The sequence below is a fragment of the Chroicocephalus ridibundus genome, chromosome 1, assembly GCF_963924245.1.
Source record: "Chroicocephalus ridibundus chromosome 1, bChrRid1.1, whole genome shotgun sequence".
NCBI lineage: Eukaryota > Metazoa > Chordata > Aves > Charadriiformes > Laridae > Chroicocephalus > Chroicocephalus ridibundus.
The window spans coordinates 60,563,944-60,591,387 of NC_086284.1; the positions used below are offsets into that span (position 1 = coordinate 60,563,944).

The window sequence follows — 27,444 nt, forward strand, 5'->3', positions numbered from 1 at the left end:
CTCACTTCCAGGAAGGCCCAATACCAGGCTGATAAAAACTTGACACTGAAAGATTGGGCTGATGAAAGATGGGTCAGTTTTGGAACGCCTTAATGGAAACAAACTGAGATGGAAGCTCCAGAAACTCTTTCAAGCCTGCCAGGATCAACTAAAAGGAGAATCAGGACATCTGGCATCAAGGAGTGACCTTTTAGCACAAGAGATGCTGACTGGGCTTCATGCTTGACAGCCCAGAAAGCAAGAAACATGATTGCTTGCAGATTTCTTGGCATTGATCTTTACTGAATGACAAAGTGTCAGCCTGGCAATCCTCTGCTTTAAATTGAGAGGTGTGAATTCTTAAACTTTACCAAGCTGTGGTTAGACACAGCGTAAGGGAGACACCTGCTCAGAGTGATCTTTTTCAAGGTAGCAGTCCATGATTAATCATTGCCATGAATTTTTTTCTAGTACCAATAAATCCAAGCTGGATGGTGCAGATTCACAACAGCTGTGGACTCCCGGATTCAAGGTTGCTTTTAAAGCCTCTTCAAGCAGTAATTCTGACATTTATACGCCTGGTCTTTTCTTGTGTAGTACTTCAAAGAACAGCGAATTGAGTGTTTGTTAAGTTATATCTTCCTAACCTAGGCAATCAGAAAATCTCTTATGAGTTTTGGCCTTTTGAAGTAATACAAAACATATTGGTTTTGAAGGTGCCACCAAGAGGCCACACAGACTATCTTGAATGAATGAACAAGGAACCACTTACTATGTGACTGAAAGAAACACAAACTAACCGAGCAATCCATTTATCAAAGCAGGTAAAAGAAATTAAGAGTGACATAGGACATCCTCTGCAAAATACACGCAGACGCTAAGAAAGCGTGAAATGTCCCCTATAGGAACTGCAAAGGGAAAAGGCTGTCCGGTCTTATTTGACACACAATATGCACACCAACAGCATGAACGTACGTATGGGCTATCACCCGGAGCTAGAAATTAGACCTGCTGATACAATTGGGTTTTTTCCTACTAAGCAAACGATTGTACAAACTGTAAGCACAGGTGGTTTTTTCCTCTGTTATGAATAGAAATGAATTCTTTCAATTTAACACTAGTCAAATATTTGTAGAATCAGATCTGCATTTTTCTGTAACCCTTAGTGAAATAGTTTCATTACCTCTGAAGCCTCTGCACAAGGTGTGACACCATGTTATCTGCAATGCCCGGACAGGCCTCCTCAGCTAAATAAATAGCCTTTCTCAGTTCTTCTATGGAATCTGTGTTACCACCACACACTTCACTCTTCTCTTTCAACTGAAAAAAAACAAACAGGAAGATATATATTAATAAGATATTAATAAATACTTCTATAAACAATATAATGCAAAAGCTTGTTAGGAAGTGACCGTCAGTGTTCACAACATCAGGATTTAACTTTCATTATACACCCTCACATCCTGAAGACTTTTTTCATCCTGAAGTTAGCCTTTGCGGTAGTTATCAGGATGTCATTCATATTCACAAGCCTTCAATCACTCACATATCCTTTTGCTCACGTTCAACGTGCTCACGTTCAACAATTACGAGGATCCCAAGAAAGGATCCCAAGAAAGATCCACGATTTACCTGTAGCTGTTCAGTTTCAAGAGGTACTCGCTTTAGTATACATACTTGTACATGTATAGCTTATGCATACACACTGCAGGTGCGCTTGGGCAAGCGCTGTTAGAAAACGTTTTCACCCTGTCAACTCTGTTGATAGAGTACCCTGAGCACTCTCTCATCTCCTCCCTGAAGCAGAGGATCCCATCGTTAGGCAGGAACTGAGGGCTCAGAGGGAAGGTCTCAGCGCTTCGCTTATGTAGGAGCTGGTATAACATGCTGAGTATGGCTGGTAAAATGCATTCTTTCTCAGAACCTCACTAAAGAACATTCAAAAATCTTAGCAGGGTCTGAGCTTCCTTAGAAAAAATTGTCATGTTACTAGTAGCAAAGGGGGAATATGAAGACATGACCTTCTTTCAGGGACCAGACTTTTCCCAGCAGGTTGGAGGTCTGCATTTACAAGCTTCTCTCCACATTTATCACTACGGTTGCTGTCAAGAGCTGCTTTGCAGCATCCTCTTAAGAAGGATGGAATCAAAGTCATTTCTCAAGAAAAACCAGACAAACAAAAAAAAAAAAAACAGAACAACAAACTCCTGGTGAGAAAAATACTCCAGCTGGAAGCTGACTGGGCTTACTGGTGCTTTGGACCGAAGAGCTTGATCTGTTTACACAGAACTCAAGAACAGCAAAATATTTTTCTACATATTTCTCTACAAATTATTCAATTAATTTAAGAGTTGTCTCTGAATGCTGGACCTATAGCCAGTCTGCCTTTACTACCAGCAATGAAGAAAGCTTAGCTTGAACAAATGGAAAGTTTGCGCCACTTTCTGGGATATAATGTGGGCACGCATACACTTTTGGCCCTACTTAAGTATAGCACAGGGGATTGTCACACGGAACGTGCATGAACCACAGAAAGCAGAATTAATAGACCAAGATGATTTTGAGTTCAGTGTAGTACAAGACATTCCAGAGGAAAAAAAAAGTGTCAGTGAAGTTCTCCTGAGATGTTCAAGCACTAAAGCGGCTTTTCATGACTTCCTCAAGTGGACTTTCAACAGGTGTCAGGAACTACAGCTCAAGAGTTGCCATCAGCATTGAGAAAAGGTTTTTCTTTGAAAATGAGTCTGAGTCCTTCCAAGGGGAAACATAAAGGAATCATAGAATGGTCAGAGTTGGAAGGGACCTTAAGATCATGTAGTTCCAACCCCCCTGCCCTGGGCAGGGACACCTCCCACTAGACCAGGCTGCTCAAAGCCCCATCCAGCCTGGCCTTGAACACTTCCAGGGAAGGGGCATCCACAGCTTCCCTGGGCAACCTGTTCCAGTGCCTCACCTCCCTTACAGTAAAGATTTTTTTCCTAATATCTAATCTAAATCTCCCCTCTTTCAGTTTAAAACTGTTACCCCTCTTCCTATTGCTCCACTCCCTAACAAATAGTCCCTCCCCATCTCTCCTGTAGGCCCCCATCAGGTACTGGAAGGCTGCTATAAGGTCTCCCCGGAGCATTCTCTTCTCCAGGCTGAACAACCCCAACTCTCTCAGCCTGTCCTCATAGCATAAGTGCTCCAGCCCTCTCATCATCTTCATGGCCCTCCTCTGGACCCGCTCCAGAATAAATAATCATTATTCTAGTTCCACATTTACCAATGGCTTATAGGTATGTTAGGGCACCCTCCTGAGAGTAACTCAGGTCTCGATAAAAAGGAAATCAAGAGGACTGCGTACCAGAGCTGAGGTACAACCACAGCAGTAGGAAGGCTTCTGCACTCTTGTTTGGCTGCTGCTTGTGTTCTCTTTTCATTATATCCAGGATGCTCAACAGTGAGATCTCCCATACAAAGCATAGGTAGCAGGAAGACACAAATGCCTTTTCTTTTCCCAGTAATAACTAACCCTTTCTTAGTCTAAACTGGGAAGTCACAGCTTGAGGACAAGATGATAGAACTAGATGATAGTGGGAACATTACAACAAAGGACACCTCTGGATCTCCTGTCTTCAAAAAGGAACCCAGAATGAGTCACTGCATGCGGTACTCTGACAGTGTCCTCTGATAAGGAGAAAGAAACCACGTAAGGGTGGTAGCCAGTCACTGAAGATCACAAATAACTGTCAAGCATGACAACTTTGTTCACTTTCAGGATGCGTTTTGTTTTCTGGTTTTGGGGGCATTTGTTTTGTTTGGGGATGGGTGTTTGCTTTGTTCTTTTAATTGCTTTGCTGAAGTGCACCAAGCTTCAGACTACCACCAACAACACACAATGGCAGGGCCCCACAGCTAAGCAAGCCTCTTCAGCCAAGGCTTCTAAGTTGTATCGAAGTCCAACCAAAGAAGGATGCAGAGCACAATCTTCCCCTGTAAGATTACCTGGGGACAGCACCTGTCTTCTGTGCCAAAAGCTTTGAAGCCTCAATGACAACAAAAAGCTATGAATGGCCAGCTTTGCTCTTTTTGGAGCTAGCAATAATTCCTGAAGGCGCAGATATCTGTGGTTTGATGTATGTAACGTAGGGCTTCCTTAGGACAGCAGAGTCAGTAGCCGTGCCCATAAGAAAAAGGAAACCCTGCAAAACTTTTTTCCAGGAAATCCTGGAAAAGTTTGGGAAAGTTATGGCTATCCACCAGAAGTTGCACAGAAGAGGAGTCTAAAGTACGAACCAAACGGCAGATACCAGACCAAGAATCTTCTCCCATAGCACAAAAAGATACAACAAACAAGCGTGTGAGGAAAAAATTTTCTGTAGCCTCTACACGCTACAGAGAGGAAAGTAAATGGCAATCTTAATATGGAATACAGTGAAAAATGTTTGTGTTGCTGCAGTAGTGCTAGGGGAATCATATACCCACAGGGATGAGCAAGAGGCAATTAAAAGAATGGGCTTGAAAATGAAAATGGGAAGCAAGAAAGGCAAAGAATGACACAGCAACTAGTTAGCAACAGCCTGGGAAAGAAGAACCCAGAGCAGAGATATCGAGAAGACAGGTAATAACGGGCATGGTGGAAAGAAAATGAAAAATAAAGAAAGGATAAAAACGGAGGATGGAGTGTGGAAGACAGTGGATGCAGGACCTGTATCATGCTTGGTATTGGAAAAGGAGAAGGAAGACCTAAAGGAGATGCACAGCAACCAGAAAAATGTTTGGGAGATGGAAGGGTAGGGAATTGAAAGCAAATTCTCAAGCAAAGGCAAGCAAGTGGATAATACATCAAGAACTACAATGGAAAACACACACAAAAAAAATCCCTGTTAAAAGTGTTTTTCCACTTTACAAAGGAGAATGACAGGCTGACTTAATACTGGAGTCTGAATAACCAATACAGAGATCATCCCCTTTAAATAGGTTTAGTGGCTTTACTGCACTCAATATTCTTCATGACCAGTGTGCAAAATTCCGTGATAATCCTCTGAAGCAGAACTTTATTCATTAGAACAAAATTAAGACATCATCCTCATCCTTTTATTAAAACAATTGTTCTAACTTTACTTCTGTAACAGTTGCAATGGTTGAAATTGTTATTTGAATTTTAAAAATTCATATCAAAGCTAGGGTGAGAAGGGAGTTTTTGTTTCTTAGAGATCTATCAACTTTTTAAAATAATCACATCTTCATAAGTATCTGGCTTCCCCTTCATATGATGCTTTTTTTTTTTTTTAAGTTGTTTTTATGTATTTGGAAAAAACAAATATAAAAAAATATTAAATTCAAAATGGGAATAAAATAGAGCTTTCAACACTGAAATTCAAAAGTTACGTTCTTGCTGATCTGGTCCACAGCCATATCTTGGAAAACTGAAGAACTTTAAGTTTGTAGCAAATAAAATGACAGATGAAGAGCTACAGCAGTGTCAAAAAATTGGAATGCTGCAATTCAAACATTTACATACCTCTTTGTTTCTCACGTTCATGGCTCTAGGCTAGTATGGTTGATGTTGCTACCATGCATATGAAGTACTGTTAGAAGCAAAACAAAGATCTCAAAAGCAGACATGCTTGAAAGCAAAGGGTACAGCTAAAACTGTAACATAATGAGTTCCAAATTGCTTGTAGAAGCCTTAGGTGTCATTCACCGTATTTTTCTATTTTTCAGAGACATAAATCCTGGAATTGCTAAGTTTTAAAGCAATAACTTACCTCTGCAAATAAAGGGGATATAACTGTAGACAGGCATTGGGATAGAGGCCTCTTTGGGATATCCTTTTCCTTTAAAGAAAACAAAATTCTGACCAATTTTATTTCTGAAAAAGCATCCTCATTGTATTCTGTTTCTAATTAAAGAAAAAAAAATAGTTCCAACATGCTACACTTTAAAAATAAAAATCTGTTTCTATGTATATACAAATACTTAAAGTGTTCTACAACAGACTATTCCAAAGCACTGTGGAAAATAGAGGCTGAATCAAAATTTGAGGCTGCAGCACCTCAAATACCTGTAAGCTCAAAATTAAAATAAAAAAAAAAAACAAACAACAACAACAAAAACCACACACAACACAAAAACAAAACCCCCATAATCATACTGAGCATGTACTAAATCACAGACATGCTGATATTGACTGGGTTTATCCCATATGATACAATATTTTTCTTATATTTCTCCAGTTCTGATAAGAGCATATACACAGAATTTTCAGAGCCAGGGCAGCAACCACTTGCCCTAGCCACACAGGCCGCAGGAAATAGGATGCAGCAGCTCTAGACATCCCTTATTCTAGTTTGGAGGGTTTTTTGGACATTCTATTCTATGCTACATTTTAGTCTTTTTTCCTAAAAGATGAGAATGCCTTACCCAAAATCCCAGCCTAGTTTTGTATTGTACTGCTTTAAGTTTACTTTATAGAAGGAAGATTTTTAAAATAAAATATTGCCTGGTCTTCCTCCAGTGCTAACATTTCACAAACTACTGAAATATTTTGGTACGTATTTCATGAACTACAGAAAAAGGACATGCTTACAGAATACCAAAACTTCAAGACTTACTCAAAATGTTTTGTGAAAGGCAACTGTAGAATATACATTTTTAGCAACATTTCTTAAAGTTTTACAATTTAAATGCTTTTAAAGGTATAAAATAAAAATCACCCCACTAATTATTAAAGCAAGAATTATTTCCTTGTAATAATACAGTCAATATTTTGAGCACCTTATTTCTTTGCAACTCCAAAGGCTGGGCTGCTCCGTTCTCTAGATTCTTGGGGTCTTTTTCTCTTATTGTGAAGATCCATTCTCCTGAATCGCTCCCCCCTGAAGCCTGGCCATCTGGTTCACTTCAAGGGAGGGGGAAAGAAAAAAAAAAAAAAAGAAAAAGTTTTATTACCTACACCTTATTGTCCATGTTCATTGAATAGACACGCTAAACAAAAGCTACAGTCAAGACCAAAGTCAAGATTCTATTGTGCAAGCCAATAAGTATAAAGACAAGTATGAAAAGTAATGTAATTTACCTTCTGGGGAAATTAAAAAAATGAAACCAAGATACTTCACTAAATGTTAAATTAACTTCAAAAATAGAGGCAGTACAGATTGAAAACATTTTCCCAAGTTACATAAACAAGTAACATGAAGTGTTTTATTGCTATCTGAAAACTGGCTTTAGCTTGCCAAATCAACTTGCCCTGTTATCACATCTAATACGAGGGCTGCTGTGGAAGCAGAGGAGGGGAAAGCAGGCTTAGACATAACATTAAGTTGTCTTACAAGCACTCAATAACCACGCTAGTTCCACTACGCTACTATACCAAGCTAACAAAGCTGGCCTGATGTTCCACAGGAACAATGAACCCTAACCTCAAAGGTCAGTTAGTAACTGGATCTGAGACCAGTTTCAGGACTAGTAATTTACGCTCAAACCAGACCTGGTTTGGGGCTGGAACTGTAAGCACTGGAAGGCTTGAAGCCATTAATAATGTAGGACAAATATACAGCTGTAATGGCAGCCAAGAAATTATAACCAGCCTGATACTTGCCATTAGCACGCAGACTGGAATTGCAGAGAATAGTATTGTTTTCTTTATTATGAGGAATTTAATCCATTTGTGAATAAATTGTGGCAATCCCTTCACTCGATTTTCAGAAGTGTGTAATCTGATGATACCCACTATTTTCAAAATTACTTTTGGACTAACCAATTTAATTTTTTAACTGAGTCAGAACTATTCGTAACTTGGTTTCCTAAGGAAACCACCTCATGAACCTATTGAGCAGCTCCATCAAAATTTGATGGAGAGAAGTAAAAATTGGAAAGGGAAGACATCTGGAAGTATTTAAAAAAACCTCTCCTTTTTCAATAAATAATTTGACATTTCATGACTATCATGATGTAATGACCCAACCTTCCTGGAAGGATGCAAAAAAGGACCTCTCATAAAAAAACCTAGGTAATATGGTTTGTACCCTAAAACCCCATTATCACAGAAGCACTGTCCGCTAACCTTCTCTTACATGCAAGGTTACACTTCTGCCTTTTACTCAGATAGCCAAAATGAGGGACAACCTGCCGCCAAGGAGACAACTCCCTTCCTGAGGTGGCCAGCTGCACACACAGCACAGTGCACGTGCAAACAGCTACCTGGCCATGCAGGGTGAAGCCTACCTTCTGCTTGTACAAGAGGAGTAACAGTTGGCCTTATGTCTAGGAAGGACCCTAAACCCTACATAAAAAGAGAAAGTAGTATAAAATGGGCTAGAAGAATTGTTCTCAGTGACTGTTATTTGCATGAAATCCCTTGCAACATTGAAATCAAGATTTCATTAGTTTACTAAGACTGCTAAGCTGAAAAGCTGTAAATAACAAAACACAGGAGTGTATGTGCTAAAAATAACTACTTGGCTCCTATATTTACAAAGGATATTTTACAAACTCATCAAACTTACGTATCTGAGTCATCAGAACTGGAGTCGTCATGACTTTGTTCAGACTTCCATCTCTTGTGCCTATCAATAAGGTCAGTCAGGTAGGAAGTTTTCTTTGAGTTTCGCAAAATAAATTTGTGTTTTAAGAGCTCTTTTGCAGTAGGTCTCTTAAAAAAAAAAAAAGAAAAAAGATTTTTTTTTTCCTGCATTTCAGTGTGTTAAGTGACTCACTATAAAAAGATCCAGACTTCAGTCTTGATACAAATGAGACTTTAAATATATGCGATATCTTTAAAAAAAAAAAAAAAAAAAAAAAAAAGATGCAGGCAAATATATTTCCCCATATTAGAAAAGCTGAACTTCACTTATTCATGTAAACCAGTCAAGTTCTCTACTATACATTGACAAACAGATGAAACTCACAAAGCTTGGGTCCTTGTTTAAGCAGGCCTCAACAAATTCTTTGAGGGATTTACTGAAGTTTCCTTCCAGTGTTGGTGGATTGTTCTTGGGAATGAGGAACAAAACCTTCATTGGATGTAATTCTGAATGAGGCGGCTCTCCCTTTGCGAGTTCTATGGCTGTTATGCCTAATGACCAGATATCTGCCTGTAAGAAACAATACTTTTAAGATTAGGTTGGAGAAAGAAGAAACACCATTGCTTGCAAAGGTACATTTTAAACCTTTACTGCAAATCCTTTCATATGTAAATTGTTCTTGTTGACATAGTCTGGTTTATTTTATGCAGTTAACCACATTAAGTACATAAAGTTCCTTGGCTGTTTTCACTCTATAGCATAAAGCAGTTCTACTTATTAGCGTTTTCAAACTTTTCAAAATCAATACTATTACGCCAGCAGTTACAACTGATCTTGAAACACAAATATTTTTAAACAGTAATGGTAGAGTTGTTATAAACTAGCATTTTATCCACCATATTCAAGTACACTATGCAAATAGGGGGCAAGGCTCAAATATTGACATAAAGGAAAATGTTAGAACATGCACAAGATTTTTGCTCAACAAGCATCAGCTAGTACAACCATCAGAAATTTAATACATTAAAAAATAATTTTCCTGGCGTTTAACATTGTCTTATATATCATTCTTATTAAAGACTAGAGAAAAGCAGTTTAGAACAGTATTATTCAACTTTTTCAAGCCAAGATTTCAACCAGTTAAGTATTTGATCCAAGTAGATTCTGAAATATTAATAGCACTGCCAAGTTAGGGGGACAAATGCAGCAGAGACCAGGCTAGATCTGATCCACTACCATTTAATTTCTTTGATGAGTTGGATTCACGTTGTTACTGGATGCCATAATACACATATTGGGTTTTTTGTGAAGATTATTTAAATATATTTGTTTCATAGTTTTTCATCATCAAAATGTGCTGCTCTTTCTAGGGAACTCTGTCTCCCTAGATCCAAATCCTATTGCCCAATCTGCCTGAAATAATGTGAAGTAATGCATTACAATTCTCTATGTTCTGGTGAAGTAACAGACCTAAAAGTCAAAAGAATGGATGAATAAACCCCTCAGAGAAGGGTGAAAGAAAAAAAAATTCACAGAAATGACTGTTCCAAAGGACAAGATCTCAATCAAAAGTATTTATGTTTTGCTTTTCTGTTTCTTTTGAAGTGAAAGCAGAACAGACTTATTCTCAGGAACACAGGAAAGATCTGAAGTGAGCTGTCTGGTTTTACTCCCAAAGACAGCATTTGGAACCTTGCTACGCCACAGAGAGATCTATTTCCAGGTACTGGATAGAGTAGAGGTTTCATTTATCACTGCTGTCCTTTCTAAGTGTCCCTCTAATCCATCTGCCTCTGCTCAGCTGATGTACCAGGTTATCTTTGACGAACTCGTACAGGAGCACAGGCTGATAGCTGCAATGTACGCATCCGCTCCACTATCACAGCTACATTGCATGACTAAAACCAAACTCCTTCATCCTTGTTCAGACAGTATTCTATTGTTATCTATTGTTAAAAGCTTAGTTACTTAATTTTGCAAGTATTGGGGGGGAGGGGGGTAGGAAATCGGTGCCAATTAGCATACCATCAGATTTATGAAATGATGTTTTATTAACCCATGTTACAGAACTGCCATCTCACCCTGAGCACGGAAGATTACATAAGTATATGAGCTCTGAGTTTCATTTCTCTTAATAACAGCATTATCAGCTAAGCTCTCCTCAAGTCTGAGTATAATCGTAACTTCCCTCTAGCAGGAAAGCTCTTCTTGGTTATAAAAGAAAAATGACACCTGCAGAGATGAGCCTTCATGTTAACAACTGAGCATTATTATTTCCAATTTATTCTGAACTTCAGTTTCTCAAGAGGAATGTGCTAAAGCATATAAATGGGTAGATATTCTGCCAGACTTTCAGTCACAGATAGAACGTGCATATCTAAGTATATAAAGAAAATGCGTATGTGCACATGTGCATCGATATCCACATATATGCACACATATATATAAATACTTCCTTTTTTTTCTCACGTATTTGTAATTTTCTACTGCTAGTGACCTTCCTCCACAAAAAATGAATTTAAAAGTCCAAAACCCACACCTGCACACTGAACTCTTTGAAGTCCAAGCCCATTCCTGATGGAAGCATCAAGAATTAAACATCCAAATTCTTCTGGAATTGTAACTTCTCCTTTCATAGATAATGAGGGATCACAAAACAGGGCTCCGAGTACCAAGTGCATGTGTATCCAACTAGGCATTTCTAGGATGGGCCTGTCTGTGACAATGACACTCCAGAATAGGCGCACATCAGTCCTCCACATGGGGAGGGAGAAGCATGACCTTAAGAAGTGATGAGACTATATCATCACCAAGTTTTACCACATATTATGATTTTTGAACAAAAATTATTCTTTCAAGTTCAGATGAGAGTTAGCAAATCACTGGTAGGTACTACTTATCGCAGTACTGCCATAAGCCTTTCCTCCTCCCTTGCAATGAGCAAAATTTAGTCTGACTTCGAAGCTCTTGTACATCAAAGAAAACAGGCTAAGTGCAAGAGAAAAACATTTCAAAATTAAATATTTATTTTTCTTTTAGCAGTTATAGAGTAGAAAGGACAGAGCACTAGATATGTAAAAACCGAAGCAGAAGAGAAAAAGATGCTGACTTTCAGATGAAGAAAGGAATCAAAACAGGACGAAGTAAGAACTATTGCCAAAATAACAGAAATTAGAAAGAAGGGAAAGATCCTATGAGGACGTTATATCAAGGATCAAATAGCTTGGAGAGAAGGAAATAAGTGGTATGGGAAAAGATAAATAAAAAAGGAAAAATAAGTTTAAAAAACAGGTGGTAGCTTTAATATAACTATTACAGTCATGTTTTGACATTTCACTATTTTTCCCCCATATCATGGCTGATCATTTCTTTAGCAACTAGATTTTATTATCCCCACAGACTACTTGGACTTCAAAAATACCTACAAGGGAAAACGAAAAATAAAGTTGAAATTTTTGCTATCAAGTATGTCTCTCAGATTAGCTACTGACCACATTAAAATGCAAATGTTATAGCTAACTTACTCTCTCACACGCGCCATCTGGAAATCCTATGTTCTCAAACACAGCAGTATGAATTATTATATACAACAGTCCAATAGAAGCTGTTGAAATTTTAGTACTTATGTCAAAAATCACATACCTTGATTATTTTTAGGCAATAAAGACAAATGGTGGAATGTCTTGTAAATATACATTGCAATACGTGGTCTGAGAAAGAATAATTGGAATATCTTAAGGACCCAAAACAGTTTGGGAATGGCACCAAATAAAGCAAGATTGGAATGGGCAAATTCTGTATGGCAGTTAAGGAATACACAGCTCACATATGCATAAAGCAGTCCAAAAAGCCTCACATAATCTTGAGAGCACAATATTTGGAACACAAATTGGAACTTGGTTTGACGTTGTTAAGTTTCACATATTTTAAAAGAAAAATACACAAAATGTATTCACTTGTCAAATCCTGGATTAAAACAGCATTTTTCAAAAATGTCATCTTTTATCTATAAAAAAAACCTGCTTCTCTACCTTAACAAAAACCTTAACCTTCTATCTTAACAAAAGATAAAAAATACTATATACATCCATTCCCATAACATGTATTTGGGGAAAAAAAATAAAGACTATATTAAAAATCAACATCTTAAGTATTCATTGCTTTTACATAATCTTAAGATACGTTACTTTATAATATTTTAACATTCAAGTTAAAGTAAAGACAAAGATATACTATTTTAACGAAAAGCAGTTTAAGTGCTTCACACATGGAAATTCCCCAAAAGCTTGTCTCTTCAATTCTGAAATCTGTGTTAACTCAGAAGCATATCTGAATTCAGAGGAGGTGTAACGATATCTTAATACCCAAAGCTGCTTAAAGTGGAAATCAATATACTGGAATAAGAGTTCTTGCATTCGTTATGTTGATAATATGTAAGCCATGATCAGGAAATCCACCAATTGCCCATAATATTTAGACACATGATTATAATGCTGAATCAACAGGAGACCTTAAGCTTTATAGCAATAACTAGCAATGTTAGACCTCAGGACGCCTCTGCCTTCCTTTAGCCTGGTTAGTAGTTTTATGTCGTAACTTAGGTTTTGCTTTGCCTTGCACAGTCATGCTATTTCAACAGACAGCATGAGCAAAGATACCAATCCAATCAGAAAAGGAACGATAATTTAATTTAACAGTTGGTGCGAGGCATACAGTGAATGAAGAAAGATGCAGATGAACTGTGCCCAAGGTAGCATTACCAGGGAACCCATCGGCATGTGGGAAGTAAGAGGATTCGACAAGGCAAAGAACAAAACTGGGTAACACAGCAATTACGTAATGAAAATTGCTTGCAGCTCACTGGGAATATGCTATGAAGAGGACAGTCCTGCTTAACACCTCTCAAGCACGGCCAGATTATGGAAGGAAAATGAGGTTAGCTTTGGATGTCTATACACTCATATATGCATAAGACTATCTTAAACAAACAGACCTTCTCAAGTCGTTGTCGTGCAACAACAGCAAAACTTTCGTTTGTACAATTAGTCTGGTTTCTAAGTGCCAAAAGGCTCACAGACGCACGTAAGTATCTCTAGTTCATTCAAAATTTAAGCTCTGGCCTTCTAGGGAACTGATCAAGCATCCAAGACTTTTGTATGTCCACATGACGTTGTGGACCGAAACAGCCTCAGTTCAAAACCTGAGGACTGAATCATGCTCTGTCCAAGTGAAAATCATTCCCAGAAGCCAAACCTCAAAAAACGCCCAACCACCAACACCTCAAAACCAAAGACAAACAAACAAACCAAAAACCACCACCTACAACAAAAATAGTTTACTTACCCTTCAAATTGGGAATTTGGGGTCATTTCAGCTTCTAGAGGCTCTACAGAGCTCTGCTAGTTATTTTGAAATAGCCTCTCTACAGAAAGATATCAAATAGGGAAGGAAGTAATACTACAAACGATCTAGGCCAGAGTCAGTATCGGCAAGTTCCTTACGTGGACGAGGGTGGAAAGAAACATGCCAACCTGTCTCATTGCATGGAGATGTGACAACTCCCTACGAAGGATCAGAGGAGATGGGCAAGAATGATGAGTTCAGGGAAGAACATACGGAATGACTGCTAATTATCATAAAGCCAGCTGATCTTAATACAAGTGGGACTTGAGGATGACCTTTATTTCAGATATACAGCTGGGTCATGGGGTTGTGCAAATAGCCTTCCCCAATGTAATCAGTAGAACAATGTCTTACTGAACGAGCCAGACCAGCATGGGGGAAGGCAGCAAGGAAGCATATATGTAGTTTAGCCCAACAGAAGTATAAAAAACAAGTAACCAACAAAATGAAAGTTGAAGAGAGCAATGGACTTGAGCTGGCTTCAATGCACTTATTGCTTCCTGGCAACTGGGGACACCCAGTGCCATTCTGGTGAGTGTATGGAGACCAGTAATGGGAATCATATTACTACTCTGATCCAACTGTATATTACAATTGTGCTTGTGTTGTGATTTCAGTACACAGCTGTACCACTCCGCTAAATCAAAATCCTGTGTAATGTAAATACCTGCAAATAAGTAAATTAAATATTAAACCCTCCCTGGATGGCAGAAAATAAGATGGTCAGAGAGTAGCATAGACCTATGCAGCACATTCTTCCACAGATGAATAACAGCACTTTCAAACAACACTTTCACACCCACCAAACCCATATTCTTCAACAGTGTTGTTGTCTATTTTTTTGTAAAAACAAGTGGAAGCATATTACCATTTTGTATGTATTAGCTCTCTTCTACTTTCAAATAACCATCAAAAATACTCATCAATAGAGTGGGATAAAAGGTGACAGGATGTACTTGTCAATATTATAATATTTATTGCCATCTGGATGGGCTTAATACAATAGGAAACTTAAGGTTTGGATACAAATTAGGAAAGCTGCTCTCCTTGTCAACAGCTTTTAGCTGCTAATGTACCCATCTGGACACAGCCAAAGTTACTAGTTGCATTCTGAAGACCAATCTATGTAATTCAAGTTTAAAAAGGAAGGACTTTGGCTAATGCCTTGAAATAGAATCATAGAATCTTCATGGTTGGAAAGGACCTTTGAGATCATCAAGTCCAACCAACCAACCTACAATCTCTGTCACTAGAGCATGCCCTGAAGTGCCCCATCTAGACGTTTCTTAAACACCTCTAGGGATGGTGACTCAACCACCTCCCTGGGCAGGCTGTTCCAGTGTCTGACCACTCTTCCTAATATCTAATCTAAACCTCCCCTGCTGCAACTTCAGACCATTTCCTCTGGTCCTGTCATTATTCACCTGGGAGAAGAGGCCAACACCCACCTCTCTACAACCTCCTTTCAGGTAGCTGTGGAGGGCAATGAGGTCTCCCCTCAGCCTCCTCTTCTCCAAGCTTAACATGCCCAGCTCCCTCAGCCTCTCCTCATATGACTTGGTCTCCAGACCCCTCACCAGCCTGGTAGCTCTCCTCTGGACACGCTCCAGCACTTCTATGTCCCTCTTGCACAGCAGGGCCCAGAACTGAACACAGGACTCGAGGTGAGGCCTCACCAGTGCCAAGTACAGAGGCACGATCACTTCCCTACTCCTGCTGGCCACACTATTCCTGATACATGCTAGAATGCTGTTGACCTTCTTGGCCACCACGGCACACTGCTGGCTCCTGTTAAGCTGGCCGTCCACCAGCACCCCCAGGTCCTTTTCTGCTGGGCAGCTTTCCAGCCACTCTTCCCCAAGCCTGTAGCGTTGCTTGGGGTTGTTGTGACCGAAATGCAGGACCCTGCACTTGGCCTTATTAAACCTCACACAGTTGGCCTTGGCCCATCGATCCAGCCTGTCCAGGTCCCTCTGTAGAGCCTTCCTACCCTCAAGCAGATCAACACTCCCACCTAGTTTGGTGTCGTCTGCGAACTTACTGAGGGTGCACTCAATCCCCTCATCCAGGTCATTGATAAAGATATTAAACAAAACTGGCCCCAAAACTGAGCCCTGAGGGACACCACTGGTGACCGGCCGCCAAGAGGATTTCACCCCATTAATCACAACTCTCTGGGCATGGCCATCCAGCCAGTTTTTAACCCGGCGAAGAGTACACTTGTCTATGCCATGATTCGCCAGCTTCTCCAGGAGAATGCTGTGGGGGACGGTGTCAAAGGCCTTACCAAAGTCCAGACAGACAACGTCCACAGCCTTCCCCGCATCCAGCAGGCGGGTCACATGGTCATAGAAAGAGATCAGGTTGGTTAAGCAGGACCTCCCCTTCCTAAACCCATGCTGGCTGGCCCTGATCCCTTGGCTGCCCTGCACTTGCCGTGGGAGCTCACTCAAGATGATCCTCTCCATGATCTTTCCTGGTACCGAGGTCAGGCTGACAGGCCTGTAGTTCCCCGGATCCTCCTTCCGACCCTTCTTGTAGATGGGCATCACATTAGCCACCCTCCAGTCATCTGGCACCTGCCCTGTTGACCAGGATTGTTGATAAATGATGGAGAGAGGCTTGGTGAGCTCTCCCGCCAGCTCCCTGAGTACTCTTGGGTGAATCCCATCCGGCCCCATAGACTTATGTACGTCTAGGTGCAGAAGCAGATCATTGACTACTTCCTCCTGGATTATGGGTGGGTTGTTCTGCTCTCCATCCTTATCTTCCAGCTCAGCAGGCTGAGCACCCTGGGGATAGCTGGTCTGACTATTGAAGACAGAGGCAAAGAAGGCATTCAGTATCTCACCCTTCTCCTCGTCCTTGGTTGCATCTTTCCCCCCCACATCCAGTAAGGGATGGAGATTCTCCCTGGCTTTCTTTTTGTTGATGTATTTATAAAAGCTTTTTTTGTTGTCCTTAATGTTAGTGGCCAAGTTGAGCTCCAGCTGGGCTTTTGCATTCCTAATTTTCTTTCTGTATAACCTAACGAGAAATACCTTACCTTCGAATCATATGCCGATTGCTTTATTACTTCAGGTGCCATCCAAAATGGTGTTCCCACAAAGGTGTTCCTCTTTATCTGTGTATCTGTTAATTGTCCTGCTACTCCAAAATCTGCTAGTTTTACTTCTCCTTGTTCAGATAGCAATACATTGGCAGCTGGAATAAAGAAGAATAAATAGTGGAAATTAAGACATATGTCACTGTAAGGGTGTTCATTTATACTGCATGAGCTCTTCTAATATTATTACAATACAAATAAAACGAGTTTACCTTTAATATCTCTGTGGATTTTCTTTTCTGAATGTAAGTAATCAAGTCCTTTGAGTATCTCTCTCAATATTGTAGCAATCTGGATTTCATCAAGTGAGCCAGGTTCTAACTAGGAGACACAAGAAATATTTTTTTTAATATATACACGTATGTGTGTGCATACATATATATATATATATAAAAGGAGCAACAGAGAAAACAAATAACACTGTGACTATAAAAAGAAACTGCTCCTTCTGTCACACCTTAAAACTTCTAATTTGCTAACTTCATAACATGAGATACAACCCAGAATATTCTTTAAAAAAAAAAAATACATAGTCCTAAATTAAGTGCCTTCTGAGCAACAGGCAAAGTTGTTCATTTATCAACAGTTCATTTATCCAGAACTCTTTTAAAAGCTTGTTAAAGGCTCCACAAAGACACAGTATATACTATATACTGCATGGGATTTTGTGGAGCTCTCTAAAACACAACTCAAAATGCTAGGCTGAGAGGGCATTGCACATTTTTTAAAAGTTAACTTTTTTCATATAAAACTGAAGGTGTAAATTTGCAAATTGTTAGAATCAAAGGTTCTGAGTAATTTAATTCTTATGAGAAGAAACAGCAGTGGTAGAAGATCTCAGAGCTCTCTACATCTGATATAAATATTAAAAGTGAGTATGCCACTAAATCTAAAGGTACAGAAGAAAGGTAACTACCTAGAAATGCTTCTTAACCAATACAGGCATTTCGAGACTCTGAAACTTTATGTACAACAATTAATACTGGAAATATTCCAGTATTCTAGTTTACTCCACAACAGCAGTCACTGAAACACAATCAAAAAGTTACATCTCTGAGGCTTCGCTCTGTGAGAAAGCAAGCATTTCAGATAAAAATTTTCAGGTAAAAATTAAAATATTACATCCCTCAGAAATCCTCTCAGCTAACAGGTAGGAACAGAGGTAAGATTTCATGAAATGCAGACAACATATTTGTTTCACCTTCATAGCTTTACTTACAATCTTTTTTGCATTTGATAATATACATGGTATTGCCACTCCCTGAAGCCCACTGAGACATTCTGAAGGCTCTGCTCCATCCAGGCCGCGAGCACGAGTTTAAGACTTGGCAATGTGATACAGCACAACTAATGGGGAAAACCTCTTCAGTCCGAGGTTAGCTACCTTACTGAGGAGGAAGTTAGTGAAAACAGACTAGGGCTGAGAATATTAGCACCTGTACCTCAGCCACAAACCTAAACTATACTCAAAACGGAACCACAACGTACATGTAATTGCATTAAACGTTCTTTCTCTCGTGAGGTGTGATTTTCAAAAAAGTCAGTGCATATTCAAGTAGAGAAGACACCAGGCTAGCATGACATGTATACACTTCAAACACAGAATTCAAGGTTCCCATTCAGTCTTGCCTCAGACAAGGAAACATGATAAAATGCGCCAGCTGCCCTACCAGATTCCAGTTGAGAACCATAATGTGCGTGTTAGAACTAGGAAAACATGCAGCAGAACACAAATTGAAAATGAATGAAGCACACACAAGATGCTTAATATACACTTAAATGATGATTTCAGTTCTGTGGCGCAATTTCTTCAACAACATTTTAGGATGTGATCAAAGACTTTGCACTATTTCTAGGCAACAAACCTAGGGAATAAACATGTGGTGATCACACAAGTGAAATGTGTGTGATTAAGAAAAAAAAGGACAAGAAAATATGATCAATCTGTTTTCTTTCTCCTCTTTTACACCTTTTTGAAGCACGAAGAAAGTGATAATTAATTCATAAAAGAAAACCCAATTTCTAATTGTTTTTCTGCCAGGAAAAAACTATCACAACAATAACAAACTTTTTTCAGCATATCTTTATGAGGAACATTATCAATTTCTACACAACCACAGAACTCCTTCTAACAGGATGTGGAAACTAAAGGTATAAATAGGTCCCAAAAAGTAATTACAGTGAAAATACAGCAGCACAACTGCAGGAAGCCCACATTTATTACCCCCTCCTGCCTTCTGGATGTCACCAGCAAAATCCCTCTAGACTGGCCATTTTCCTTTCACTCTTTCATCAAGCATTTATTTGTTGCCTCACTCGAGAACAGCAAACTATGCTACCAAGATATTCTGTTTCCAGTGGTATGACAATTTTCACATATGTAAAACATCTATTTTTATTTCTATAATAGTATTTTTTAAATACGCAATGAATTTAAGATGGTGTGTGATTTTGTTTGGTTAAAGTCAGAGAAAACATAATCTGCACCGAATTTTTGAATTATGATTCAAAATTGGGTACTCCGTCCCAGGTGCAGAATGCGGCATTTGCTCTCATTAAATTTCATACGGTTGGTGATTTCCCAGCTCTCTGGTCTACCCAGGGCTCTTGGCAAGGCCTCTCTATCCTCGAGGGAATTCACAGCTCCTCCTATTTCTTTGAAATATATTTTCTAATACCAGCCTAAATTGTGTTTCTGTCTATTTAGACACCAGTGAGCCTTCAAACAAGGAAACTTTTGTTTGTTTTTCTGGGGGTGGTGGTGGTGAGGAAGATAAATTAAAATGTATATAGTAGGAGGAGCTGTGGTGGCAGAAACACAGAAGAAAAAAAGAAAAAAAAAAAAAACAAAAACCTTATTTTCAGCCACTTGTGCTCTCTGGCTGACTGAAGATTAGCATTACAAGATGTTTATATCCTGTTTCCAATATTAGGTTGCTTAGTTCCCTTCCATCTATACAAATAATCAGTCTTGCCTCATGGAAAATAACACTTTCCCAGCATTGACAAACACTTTTTCTCCTTTACTGGAAACAAACTTTGTCATAGCCAAATGACATATTATAGTTTCCAGAATTATAAGATAGAAAAATAATAATACGACCTAAAATAACAAAAATCATACATAATTTACTTACTAGATCAAGGGCAGAGCCTCCACCCAGATATTCCATTATTATCCATAATTTTGTATCCTGCAAAACAAAATCAAAGAAATTTATGAAGTGTAAAAGAAAAATATCAGTTATTAAGTTAGTGGGACTTGTTCCATTCTTTTTGCTGAAGAAAGAATCTATAGTTTTGAAACACCATTAATGTTTAGCAGTTCCTCCAAAATATCTTTGGATTATTCTTTAAAGATACACTATCTCTAGTCCCATCTGATAAGGAATTAATTTAGTCTGTCACAGGATATTTACACAATCATGTGCGTTCAAGAAAGTTTAATTCTGTTCATCTAAATTAACAAGAGGAAAGCTACTTCACATTTACCAATGAGTAAGAGCACAAACATTAGAAGTTCATTACTTTCAAATAATTGGTGCATGCTCTTAATGTCACACTCAAGCTCATATCATGGTACCTCTTTATTGTACTGATACTAATACTACTAGAATGCAGACAGTGTCCAGGGAAGAAGAAACTGCTCTTTAATCCCTACCAGAGTCAAGTAGCAGAACATAACCTCTTGCCTTTATGCTGACTAGAACTGGACAAGTATTCTGGGCTTGAATTCATCAGCATAGTAACTCCCAAAAGCCACCCACCTACTTGTTCTTATCACATTCCTTAGCACAGTTTGCAAAAGTATCTTCTGAGACAAGAAAGAGACAGCCAGGGGCCACTCAATGAAAACAGAGGAGAATAAACTTACATTTTAAAACTCTTATTATAGACATTCAGAATACCAAATAATAAATACATTACATAAAATATATTTACTTTCATTAGAAAAAATGTCTTGATTTTGTTGATTATCTTTATCCGTAGAGATACTCCAAAATACTTTCTTAAACAAGCCTGACTCCTGTCTGGGTTGAACTCAATTTAAAATTTATTCTTTGCATCTCTGCATTGTTTCATTTTTTTGAACAATTATCTATCTCAGACCTGAGGAAGAACACCGGCAAGTTTCTTCCACTAATACTTATGCACCTGATATATGGTATAGGATTTTGAAAAACTGTGTTCAAGAAAAATAATCTTTATTACTAGCTTGCTTCATCTGAGATGACTCTAGCAATTTGCTAGCTTTAGCTAGTAAAATAAAAGCTAACAACAAAAAAATCAAGCTACTATATTCTCAAGGGGAAGCTTGATACATCCTATAGGAACGTTTAACACAAGGTATACAATACACTATGCTAAGAAAAAGACTAGGTCCAATAATTTCTTTCCGTTGTTCGCAGCATCTTATTCCCAAATACACTAAGAGAAGCAGTTAGTCCACCTTTTCCTTGCAGTACCAACCTTGAAACATGTTTTAAAGAAAGGTCATAAATGTACCAGATAGATATTTAAATGAAACTGCTGCATGGAACATATGGTAAGGTATTGTTTCATTTTAGGTTTTATGATTATCAAGTTATATTATGGTTTGTTAGTTTTAACTCCATGTACCAAACATTCCCAAGACTTCTAGCATAAAAAACACAGGGGTCCCCAAGTAAGGAACACATAAATAGCAACAATATTCCTTTACTTTGCCCGCAAAATAAAACTTCATGTAAAAATAACAGCTCACAGGCAGGGCAAGTAAGACTCTGAATAATCATCTATAAAGATGGATTGAAATTTTTAGAAAACTGACAAATGTAATGCAGAACATAACTTTTTCTAAATCTCCTAAGGGATTAGAACATTTTAGCCCTTAGTACTCACTTAAGCCTTTTAGTCGTTATTATAGCTGTGGTTTCATCTGCATCTGTCCCCTCTCTGGTCTCAGGATGGACTTTCTGTAGGTAAATGCGCACAGCCCTCCCAACCTACCTCCGGTTACAAAAATTGTACTATTTTTAGGTAAAATCCCAGATTAGAGTTCCTTCATCATCCGCTATTTTTAACACACAGATCCAGCTAAATTTAGATACCTTTCTTCAGGAGTCAACTAATATTACTTACAAACACAGTGTTGTTAAAAATATTTTAAAAGAGCCAGAACACATTTTTAGGGAGGAAAAAGTAATTCTAAAATATAATCTAGCTAAGTATCTACATACAGCATTTTAATAATGCTTACTTTCTGCAGACACCACAGATATTCCAAGAATTATTGGTCATCCCGAGGGAGTCCCTTATAGTACTGAAATACTCATTTTGCTGCTAAGAGTTTCTCAGATTTTGCCTTTCCCTTTAAGGCTCCGGGTCCTAACAGTTCCAGAACAAGTATGCTTCTGAGTATGCTTTTAAAGCTGGATGAAATTCCCTGAATATTCAAATTTTGCACGTCCGCAAAATTTACACTTAATTTTAATAGTAATTTAAATGCAAACATGTCAACTGTATCACTATTTTTCATTTCAATGGAAATGCCTGGGTGGGAAAGAACAAGGCAGGACAAACGAACCCCTTCATCCTCTCAAAAATAAAAAAAACCAAAACCAAACCATACCAAGAAGTCAAGAAGAGATACATCTCGCCTTTTTGTATCATCTCAATTACCTCGTGGATTTAAAAAGCTAACAATTTGAAATAAGATACAATTTCCCAACAGATAACTTCTCCATAAAAGTAGCTACTAAATTCACCAGCTGAAAGTTAGAAATTAGAAGTAGCAGAAAATAAATTTTAAAAAATTTAAGAATATCATTTTATTTACGTAGTTACACAATCATGTAACACAATTACAAAACTACAAATTACAAAATTCATAGTCTTTTAAAATCATCATTTATCCTTTTCAGTTCTTTTCCTAGTTTGCTCAGTCTTTGCTCCTGAAACTTTCATCAGCTGCTTGGGGCCATGTGTCTGAATTTACAATATAAAAGCCATGGCTCCAGTAAACTCAGTAATACTACATTTTAAAACAAGTAAAGTATGGAAATGCAGTTAGGGAACACACACATAACTGCATCTGTATCCCAGTGTGAAGCTAAGCAATAGCAATCTATTACACTTACGGCATCTTGGTATCTGTTACCCTAGACTCAAAGTGATTTTTAATTCCCTATGGTTCCCCCTTCCCCTTGCCACAGAAATACTACCCAATTTCATGTATGTTTTGTTGGTGGTGTTTTTTTTTAAGTTTTCATTATTCATATGAAGTATCTGAACAGATGTAATTACTATTGTAGAGAATCTTACTATCACCTTTAACTAATTTTTGCTGGAAATTTTTTTTTTAGCATTCCTTTTTAAAATCTGCATACATCGCTTAACAAGAAAATGCAAAGAAATGCTTTTGGTGAGACAGTTTTAATGATTTGCTTAATACATACTCTACTACATAGAGCCAGTAACCTATATATAGCTACTTTATGCCACGTAACAACAGCACAAGGCAAGTAGAGCACTACTATCAATTGACTTTGGCATCACCAGAGCAATGTGCCTCCTTCTTTCCTTCCTTTCCAAGTATCTCTGGCATGCTTCACATTCCCTAACACCTACTGTCATTTTGCTTTTTAAAGCTGCCCAAATTCTTTTTTTGCTTGTACTTCTCACATTCTTCAGCATACATTCCCCACTTTTCCTCTCAAGCAGAACACCAAAGCGCTAAATTTTCTTCCATAGCCTAGATTAGTAATCACATATTACACATAATCACTTATATTTTCAAGAGGATATTACACTTATATACTGAGACCAGCAACGTTCAGTGGTCCATTTTAAGATCTGAAATAAGATCAGTTTTCTTCTGTTAAGCATCAGGCACAACACAGCACTGAATTTTCTTCTAAATACAGTGAAGCCATGGTGAGTCATCAATCCAAACTTAGGATTATTATTTCTCTATAAACATAGATGAGCGTATTAATGAGGGCAGATGGAACACTTCCTTTTTCACAGTAGGAACAAGAGGTTTTCCCCTGATGCCATGAAACTGAGGAAAGGAACAGTTTTGGGATCTAAAAGCAGCTCTGTTACAGAAAGGCAGAGTTTCTGTAAATCCTTTCCAAACTAGTTTGCCCTTCTTGAGGTTTGACTTCTGATTGTAACTCTGGAACCACACGAAAACCTTACAATAGCAGCTTTATCTCTAATGAAGCATCCTCTGTTAAGTCACTGTTATATCATGAAAGTATTTGTAAATTAAGTGGAATTACAGCACATGAAGAACTTCTAATATGCAAAAATCAAGGACTATACACCAAAAAAAGGCCATCTCACCAAAAAACTCCTGTAGAGTCTCGTAAGTACATTTTAACCAAAATCAGAGTATAGAAGACACATACAGAAATAAGTAATCAAGATTAAAATGTTTGTTTGTAAGTCCTTACGAAGTTAATAAAACATCTGAACAAACATGGAGAAGCCTATCTTGAGAGACAATTTGCATTTTTTTTTTTAAGAACAAACTCACACATTTCCTAGCACTGTGATATTATACAGAAGAAATTGAAGTAAAGCAATCAAGCCACAGTACGCATTGATTAAAATGTTTCTAAATCGCCTTGCTTGAGGGAAGGAGAAGGTGCAGAAGAAAACATAACAGAGCCATGAAAGAGGACTAGATGGATTCGGAAGGAAGAGCACCAAATGACCTGTACAGTAATTTAGAATTTAACTAAAAGTCTTAAATCAACAAAGTCGACTAATGCAATTTAAAAACGGTAGTCCAACAGCGAGAACATGTTTGGTTCTAAGTGAAATAAACCCCCCCACACACACCTATTTTGAGAAATAGAATTTCCCACTTTAAATTTATTGTGAGAAAGGGTATTTCCCACCTTAAATTTATGGTACACAATTAGCAGCAGAATAGAGGGTATTTATAAATATGTACAAAAGGCTTGTGTAGTTCTGGAGACAAGCCATCTCCAAATTCCACTTAGAATCTGTACTTCCAAGCACTTTAACTTATGTCAAAGTTACATACTTGATTGTAATAACGCAACAATTTGCTGATCAAAATAAAGCTTAATTTGATCTATATACTAAAAGTTTTACCACCACTAAATTAGCAGAAAAAGCTACAGTATTGAAAAAGAGAAACAGAATGCCCTGGACTAATCTGAATAATACCTCAACTAATTGGAAAAGAACAAACTAGTTCCAAAACTGATACGTATTGCACAATGTGTGGTATTTTGTTCAATAAAAATTTCAGTCTAACTGATATATATGCCACAGTAATACAGGCCAGAAAAAAAGACTTATATCTCAACACTGGTATAAATTCAGTATTAATGTTCATACTGACTTTCCAGCTTAAGAAACCACACTAAAAGAACCTTGAAATACACAACGTATGCAACAGGATAACCTAAGTTGCATTCCTGCCACAGGTTGTTACTACTCCTCACAGAGATTTGTCTTCTGTTAACTTCATATATAAAAACACCCAGGGAAGTTTGACAGCTGTAGCAACCAGAAGCTTCTTAGATACTTGCACAGTGTTTCTTAGATGCTTGACTTCAAAAACATGATGCAGAGATCACGAAACTTGTCTTCTATATCTACTTTAAGCAGCCTTGCCCACTGATTCCCTGTTTTGGAAGGAAAGAAAGAATTTTTTTTTCAGGATTTCTTCACACTTAGGCTTTTAACTGTGCATCTGAAGCCCGTGCTGCTCGACAAAGCCACCAGGTGGCAGAATCACATAATGCCAAAGATACTCACAACCCCTCCAGCAAAGAAGGTCCGGCCCCAAAAGAAGCTGTGCAACCCCCCAAAAACAGAAGCACAAAACCACCTGTTTAAAATTAATCTGAAAACATTTATCGTTCTTACACCCTTCATAAAAAGAGGAAGAAATGAGTAACCAAAGAGAAATACACCTTAAGGAATATTGATCACTCGTACATCCGAATTCTCCAAGACGCAGGCATTCTTTTATTCATTCACCATCTCCTTTGAACACCCGGTCACAATAGTAGTTACTGTCTTGTCATACAGGATGAAGAACAGGCACACCCTGGCATTTCAGATCTCATTATTTATTAACTCACATGGATATCTGTGAGCTTATACACAGAGACAAGATACAGATCGATCAGAAAAAAAATTAAGTTTTGCTTGTGCCATAAGTGATGCATTGAGGTAGTGACAGAAAATGGCATTTATATATTTGTGGGTTTTGCTCCTCTTACCCTTGCCTTTCTCAAACCTTTCCACAACAACACTAAACCTTGCCAACTGTTTCAAACCTGAAAACATATATCAAGAAGCATCAAGAACTCCAAAATATTTTAAATGCCCTTCCCCTGGAGTTTATCCTTTCATCAAAAAAACCACATATACAACAAAATTATTAGTTTAGGCTTTAGAGAGAAGGCACCTATGACTTGATGTATCGCCATTAGATCCTTCAAGCTCATCAGGATTTGCAAACCTTGCAGGTGTTAGTTGACTTTTCATTTTCTAGACCCACAGATTCGTAGTAGAATAGATACCATTTGCCAAAAGTGAGTTCTTGGTGGCTATTACTGTTATTCAGCAAATGCATAGTTTTGGCAAGGAATACACAGAGGTCTACCTCATGGCCTCAATCCTTGTCATTTCTTGACTAGTTATAAATATTACCTATATATAGTATTGGTTCAATTTAAATCTAATCAGGACTAGATCATCAAGTGCTGCCATATATTAACATTGCAAAATGAACAGCATACCACTTTCTGCTTTCGTTCCATTCTTTCCAGTACGCAATCCCTGGACAGAGGAGGTCAGCAATGCACCCTTGAACCTCAAACAGCCTATCCAGATGCCAGTTGGATTGCTCAATGACATATAATAACTCTTTTGACAGATGAAAGGGATGTGACAACAGGTAGAATTACTGTTTGCAAAAGAAAATTATTTACACTGTAGTTTCTCCAAAATTTGAACATCATGGGTACCCAATTCTGTTAGTATAAATAGTAAATAATCAAGTTCTTTGCATTGAAAACGGACAAACCAATTCTACCACTCCGTATCTAGGGTCCTATGACTGTGTAAGAGCTATCAAGAAAGGCTACAATGTTTTTACAAGCTTTTGAAACTGCCTTCACAGAAGACAAAGTCAGAAAAAAAACAAAACTTTCAGTACCAATTGACGCAAACTTTCTAAGACAGTATAGTTTGTTCTTAAAGGCAATCTTAGTAAGCACTACTATTTTTTGCCCATATCTGATGAACAAAAAGTTCTCGAGCCTCATTACGAGAAATAAAGGCCACCATCATTCCAACACTTCCTAGGAAGCACATTGAGTTCATCATGCAGTCGATCCTTCACTTGAACTTTCATTTCACAATCTATTCATCTGCTAATGTTTTTCCATCTATTTCCACCCATTACAACAA

At 38.1% G+C, this 27,444-nt stretch overlaps 1 protein-coding gene across 3 annotated transcripts in view; it reads right to left on the reverse strand.

The window, feature by feature from the left end:
* Positions 1 to 27,444, reverse strand: part of STK24 (serine/threonine kinase 24) — a 63,540-nt gene that overhangs the window by 4,098 nt on the left and 31,998 nt on the right. For all 3 annotated transcript variants that reach the window (XM_063336723.1, XM_063336731.1, XM_063336740.1), the window contains exons 3-10: positions 20,136 to 20,192; positions 17,211 to 17,319; positions 16,939 to 17,096; positions 8,874 to 9,059; positions 8,472 to 8,617; positions 6,742 to 6,865; positions 5,733 to 5,801; positions 1,163 to 1,299 (exon numbers count right to left, since the gene is read on the reverse strand). In XM_063336723.1, coding sequence (XP_063192793.1) covers positions 1,163 to 1,299; positions 5,733 to 5,801; positions 6,742 to 6,865; positions 8,472 to 8,617; positions 8,874 to 9,059; positions 16,939 to 17,096; positions 17,211 to 17,319; positions 20,136 to 20,192 — 986 coding nt within the window. The remainder of the gene's footprint in view (positions 1 to 1,162; positions 1,300 to 5,732; positions 5,802 to 6,741; positions 6,866 to 8,471; positions 8,618 to 8,873; positions 9,060 to 16,938; positions 17,097 to 17,210; positions 17,320 to 20,135; positions 20,193 to 27,444) is intronic.